The sequence below is a fragment of the Emys orbicularis genome, chromosome 10 (assembly GCF_028017835.1).
Source record: "Emys orbicularis isolate rEmyOrb1 chromosome 10, rEmyOrb1.hap1, whole genome shotgun sequence".
NCBI lineage: Eukaryota > Metazoa > Chordata > Testudines > Emydidae > Emys > Emys orbicularis.
In genome coordinates, this window is record NC_088692.1 from 32742596 (window position 1) to 32749181 (window position 6586).

The 6586-nt window shown below is 44.1% G+C and overlaps 1 protein-coding gene across 1 annotated transcript; it reads right to left on the reverse strand.

The window, feature by feature from the left end:
- Positions 1 to 397: 397 nt before the first annotated feature.
- On the reverse strand, positions 398 to 6369 carry LOC135884259 (cytoglobin-1-like). Its single transcript, XM_065411530.1, has 3 exons — positions 6272 to 6369; positions 2465 to 2687; positions 398 to 541 (listed from the first exon to the last, which is right to left on the reverse strand). The coding sequence occupies exons 1-3, from the start codon at positions 6367 to 6369 to the stop codon at positions 398 to 400; spliced, it is 465 nt and encodes a 154-aa protein (XP_065267602.1).
- Positions 6370 to 6586: the final 217 nt, after the last annotated feature.

The window sequence follows — 6586 nt, forward strand, 5'->3', positions numbered from 1 at the left end:
TGGAACAACTTACCAAGGGTCGTGGGGGATTCTCCATCGCTGACAATTTTTAAATCTCTGGATGTTTTTCTAAAGGATCTGCCCTAGGATCACTTCTGGCCTTGGAATCTGTGAAAGTGGAGGGCAGATTATCCCACATCTGCCTACTGTAGGGCTCTTCCACCCTTTCTTCCTCTGTCAGACATGACCCTGACTAGATGGATCTGGGTCTGCTGCAGTCTAGCAATTCCTGTGTTCTGAAATCAAACACTGATCAAGAAAAATGTTGCTGAGTCTCCCTTTATTCCATCACATCAAGAACTATTTCCATATATATATTCATGTATCTATATAACAACACGAACAGTACAAAGACTAGTCTCCTCTCTTCCATAGCTATAGAGTGACTGTGGCCACTTCAGGACTTGGAAGTGCTTACGTAAGATGCATTTATTTGTTCAGAGAGCAGAGCAAAGAGCTTCTCCCAGGAGAGGGACACCTCTGTGCTGAATTCATTTCCCAGGACGTCTTTGCAGACATTCAGGATCACCTGAAAAATGCTCTGTCAAAGGAACACAGAGCAAGTGAGACAAACACAGAATTGCATTAAGGTTGGTAAATTCTTCAGCTTGAAAGGAACCAATTCTGAACAAGTAGTGTGGTGCAGTAACCCTGGAGTGACAGGCAGAACTGCCTGCCAGTTGTCAATCCTCTTACATCCCTTGGGAGCAGGAGCCCAAACTGACTGCCCCGTTCCCCTCACCTCTAGGGCTGCCTACTCTCACCTCTCTGTTTGTGTCACAAAGTTAAATTCTTGTGGCTTTTGTAGAGCAGCAGATCTTGTGCGCAGACATTGGCTCAGATGTGAGGGAGCCATGGAGCTGAGGGTCATCCAGGGCTCCCCGCCCTAGGGTTAGGGTTCCTATGGGTAGGGTACTAGAAGTTAGGGTTAGGATTCCTGTGGGCAGGTTATGCGGAGCTAGATTTAGGGGTCCTATGGCTAGAGCTCCCTGCCCTAGGGATAGGGTTCCTATGGGTAGGGTAATTGGAGGTCGGGTTAGGATTCCTATGGGTAGGGCTCCCCGCCCCAGGATTAGGGTTCCTATGAGAAGGGTACTTAGAGTTAGGGTTTGTAGGGTCCCCACCCTAGAGTTAGGGTTGCTATGGGTAGGGGACTTAGAGCTAGGGATAGCATTCCTGTGGATAGGTTACTTGGAGCTAGGTTTACTGTTCTTATGGATAGGGATCCCCGCCATAGGGTTAGGGTTCCAATGGGTAGGGTTCTTGGAGCTAGGGTTAGGGTTCCTATTCATAGGGTATTAGGAGCTAAGGTTAGGGTTCCTATGGGTACAGCTCCCAGCCTTAGGGTTAGGGTTCCTATGGGTAGGGTACTTTGAGGTAGGTTAGGTTTCCTATGGGTAGGGTGCTTGGAGCTAGTGGTAGGGTTTCTATACCTGGAGACACTGCACTCCCTGTCACCTTACTAGCCCTCTACAGCTCCTGACTTTCTCCATGTAAGTTACTGCTGTGGGCGTTACGGGGTGTCAAACAATTACATAGGGGAGGGGAGGTGGGCCGCAGCCAGGAACAGGAGTGGAGGCATCCATTGGATGCTCTCTTTACTGAGACATGGGCTATTCTATGAAAACATTTGAAAAACTACCAGTGGAGGCTGAACCTCATTTTATTATGTCCTGCCCGTATTTCTGCACCTACAACCTGTAACTGTACTTATGGGCTCTTTGCTCCCACTTCAGCATCGTGGGGGATGGACCTAACACTGATCTCTGCAGGACTCATTAGATGTCTCCCCCAAATCTGCACCTTCCCAATGTCATTCTCTTTAGTTTAGGCTTCTGGGGCCAGGGATCAAACCAAGTGTCAGTGTTTGCATCTAAGCCCATTTAAGTGCATTTTTCTGGTATTTTTTCATTAGAAGTTAAATACTTTGTAAAGACTTTGTGATGAGAGGAAGGATGATGTGGGTGTGGATCTGGCTGTGGGTCCAGAGATCTGAGTCAGTTCCTAACTTTGCCACAGACTCGTGATGTGATTTGGGGAAAGTCACTTATCATCCAAGTTACCTCTCTGTAACATAGGGGCTATCCCTTCTTTGTTTATCTTGTGTGTGTGGACTGTAAGCTTTTTGGGGCGAGGACTGTTTATTACTGTATTTGTGTACAAAGTCCAGCACAACAAGGCCCTGATCTTGGTTGAGGCCTCTGGGGATTATTGTAATAAACTTCTGTGATCTCATTTTCCATTTGATCGCACAAACAATTGAACTTGCATGGCATGGGTGCTTTATTAACTCTAATGCTTATTGCACATGCCTATGCTAACCTCCTGCTTTTTGACCACCATGTCAGAATGTGTGAACATGCATAACTATGCCTCTGGGATACTGATCTGTCCCCTGTGCCAGAACAAATAGCTGTAATCTCTAAACAAAGCATGTTGCCTTGATGTCTGCGTGCATCGGTACCTGGAAATTCACTGCTGGCACTTGGTGCACATTCTTGTGCTTGACTGCTAGACGGTCCAGAATCCTGCAGGCCTGCTTCCAATTGTCCAGGTTTTCAACCACCTGGTTGAGGGCAACCATGACTCTCCGGCCATGGAAACGCACCAGCGGATCCTCCTGCAGGTTGCCTTCAGTCGGGATGTTCTTGAAGTATGCTTTTGTCTCAGGATAATCTTTGAAGAGTCTGTATTGGGAAGAAACAATAGTGACTGAAAAATCACAAATTAGCAAAGCAAGCCCACTGTGGCTGTGGCTTTAAGAGAATCTCCAGGATGGGAGATGACTGTGGGAGGAGGATGTTGGTTTTAGGTTAGACTGATAGATTGACCGGAGTTAAGATGCTCTGTCTATATGTTAACTATGTATCTAATAAAGACCATTGTTAAATTACTAGCAATGAATTATTATTAAGCTTAGTAGATTACTTGAATATAAAACACCACATGGGACCAGGAGGGAAGCAAGTGATAAAAAGAACTGGAAGAAGTTTAAAAACAAACAAACCCTAAGGTAATAGTTACTCAGCAGTGAAAAACAAGTTTGAATGAAATAATATGGATCAATTAAGAGTTCCTACATTTCTAAAAATGTTGCAAAATGCTGAAAAGGTTTAAACAAATATTTGATTTATTTTTGAGGGCATAGGGATCTACTTATAAGACAGAAAAAGATTGTCATCTTTTTGAATATCGCAGGCACTGAAGCAATTTCATTATATAATTCATTTGAGCTTAATGTTAGAGAAGAAACTGACTATGAGTTTGTCTTAGAAAAAATTGAGGCATACTGTTTACAAACAAGAAATGAAACATTTTTGAAATATTTCAGTTTCACTCAAGAAATCAAATGGAGGAAGAGATTTTTGAATCATTTTTAACAGATCTAAAGATAAGAAGTCAGACATGTAATTTCCAGAATCAATATGAGTTAATGATAAGAGACCAAATTGCGATGGGTATACAAGATATTAGTGTAAGAAAAAGACTGTTTGAAGAGCCAGATCTAAATCTGGAAAAAGCAGCCAGTGAAATACATGCCAAGAAAAACCTTTCTTGCTATGTGACTGTTCAACAATGTGTTCCCTCCCATTCAAAGGTGACATGTGTGGGGGACCCGCAGATCATGTGCCTCCCCCCTCCCTGATTTCTGCCAGGGTTTGCCAGCCCCACTTGGTCACATGGTCTGGCTGGGCCCCCTTCCTGCGCAGCAACTTCCAGAGCCCATGAGCTGCGACCGCGGGGAGAGGCAGGAGCCACAGCTGGAAGCTGCAGGGAGGAGCCGCTGCTTGCTGGGAGGGCAGACTGAGGGTAAGGGGGAGGGGCTCGAGCTGTTCTGGAGGCGGCTGAACCTTTACACTGTGCCCTCGTGCTATCAGCAGATACCGGTTGTCTCTGAACCAGAGTCTTGGGGCTTGGTGCCCAGTTACAGTAAGGCCGCTTTGCACCAAAACAAAGGTGCTCCCACTTTCAGGCCGCCAGGGTGCATCAGTAGGTCTGAGACCATAAACACTGGAAATCTGGCAACAAGGCCTGTTCCTGAGAGTTCCATATCAAAGTTCAGAAAAAGTTCCCATCATGATTTCTTAATCCCTTCTGGTTGGTGCTAATTATTGTTGCCCTGAAACATTATGCTCTATGTTACCAGGTCAAAGAGGTCATTGGACCCTCTCCCCAGGTACTAATGACAGTGAATGGTGATGACTTTTCTTAGTTGGGACAGTACAGCAGCAATTCTGGTTAATGGGGACATATTTGGCCAGTGCTGAGGCTTCATAGATTTTTAAGGCCAGAGGCACTATTAGATCATTTAATCTGACCTCTTTGCATAAAACAGGCCACAGAATTTAGTCTAGTTACTCCTCCAGTAAGTTCAATTGCATGGTGTCTAGCCAGGGTGAAACATTAAATTGAGGCTTCTTATTATAGAGTTTGTCAAATACACATTAAAAGAACCCCTGTATTTTGGTTCAGTAAATAATTTTATTTCATTATATATTTTTCAGACTGATATATTTAATGGCCTCTTCTCTTAATCGTGACAGCTGCTTAACTGTTTACTGGGGTGTCCAAAAGGACAAACTTGGGGTAGGTCCAGGTGGCAAAAAACAAAGGATATTTGAAGGAAGAGGACCCCCTTAATCCAGATCATTCCCTTTCAGAGTGAAGTAGCCCCCTCTCATAGTGTGACTCCTGTCCTGTATTTGTAATAGCCGCTATTTTAGCTAGCCAAATTCCCAAGGGTGCTTGAGAGTGACAGCTGCAACATTACAAAAGTCCAAGTGTGAACAGATGGGCTTCAAGGAATTTACAAAAGAGTAATGCTCAGTAGCTTAGACCAGCATTTTTAAATGTGCAGCAATATCACCCCTCAGAGACAGAGGATAGAAACTGGCTAATTCACTCCCAAAGCTGTTCAGTACCTTTGGTAGATCACCTGATGCACACTCATTAACAAAACCTCTTAGAAGAACAGATTATCCTGGAACACATCTGACCAGCAACTATTAAAGGGAATAACAGTGTGTCCCCAGTGAATGTAGTGGGAGGGGAAAGGACTCCTGCACAGTCAGCAGCATTGTAAAGGGCAGAATGAAAGGAGCAGTTATATTTGTAATGAACCTTATTTCTAAGCACATTTCCAGTTTGAATAACCCTCTGCAGCTCAGAGACCAGACAGCGAAGGGGAGAGGCAGAATGAGGGAGCATGTGTCCTCTTGAACCTCATGCCAAACAGACAAGAAGGATGCATGTTGTCACTGTCCACCAGGCATCTCCGTCCCCTTAGTCCAAAGGCCCAGCTTCAGAATCTATGGACTTAGAATTTGAACTGAACCTGGAATTCATTTATCGACTGAAACAAAACCACACGTGAAGATGAGAGGAGCTCAGAGAGCAGAGCAGACCTGCTCATCCCGTCACAGGGTAATGCCCTAAGACTTCACTCTCAAGCAGCACAGAGACAGAGAGGGATGTTTCATGAGGAAGGAGAAGGGGGAAAAGTTTCCAGTGAAGCAAAACCAAATGTGTAGTGCTCTGCTATGACCTTTATCTGCAAGTCTGTCTTGTGGGCAATCACAGTCACTATATAAATACACTCACAGCAGGCATATGCAGTGTTGTTGTAGCCATGTCAGTCCCACAATATTAGGGAGACAATGATAAAAGACAAAAACACCACATTACCTGTGGGAGAACACTTTTCACAAAGCAGTCACTCTGTATCTGACCTATGAGTCCTCATCCTCAAAGGAAACCTGCACAACATTTTCAAAAGATGAGCCTGGGAGCTTAAATTCAAATAACTCTGCTACTAGACACTAACAATCATGATCTTAATAAAGTCACTGGATTTATGGCTTATTACAACAATCTGTATCCCATTAACCCCCCTTTTTGTCCTATGACTGCAGGGGTATTACCAGGCCACTTCACCTTGAATGGTCTCTTCGCACATATTCTATTTATGCTAAACGATCTGTTCCACTTTGTATTAAACTGGCACTCTCTTGAGTACCTTTCCCAGCCCTGAAGAAGAGCGCTGTGTAGCTCAAAAGCTTGTTTCTCTCACTTACAGAAATTGGTCCAAAAAAGATCTCACAACAGCTATGTTTAGTAGAGACAGAAGGAACAACAGTGATGATATCAGATGTCACAAACAAGCACAGAAGAAAGCTACATTTTATAGAATATTTTACGCTACAGTTTGAATTAAAACAAAAGCAGGAACTAAACCCAGATAAGCAGGAAGCCCTTGAATGTCATGACTTACTTGATCACAACTGTTTTGCCATTCTCTTCTGGATTCTCAAATAACTTTGCCCAGATGTGTTGGATATTCTTTTTATCAGCATCAGTTAACAAAGCCATGATGCCTGGAGGATGCTCCCTGGTGAAATGACAAGATAGCAGACAATTTGCAGCCCCTGCTTTTGGAGGAAGCCAAACATTCTAGATGAGTTCAGACATAAATGGAACAGACATAAATGTTCCATATGAAACCACTCCTTCGACAGGAGGGGGTCTGTCTGTGACACAGGGCTTACTTTCATTCTGTACTTCAGAGAGACAGACAGAGAGAGAGATG

Coding starts and splice junctions, on each gene's coding strand:
- LOC135884259 (XM_065411530.1), bottom strand. CDS start 6,369: ATGGCTTTGTTAACTGATGCTGATAAAAAGAATATCCAACACATCTGG. Junction 2,688..6,271: donor GGCAAAACAGTTGTGATCAA/GTAAGTCATGAC, acceptor TTCCCAATACAG/ACTCTTCAAAGATTATCCTG. Junction 542..2,464: donor TGCCAGCAGTGAATTTCCAG/GTACCGATGCAC, acceptor TTCCTTTGACAG/AGCATTTTTCAGGTGATCCT.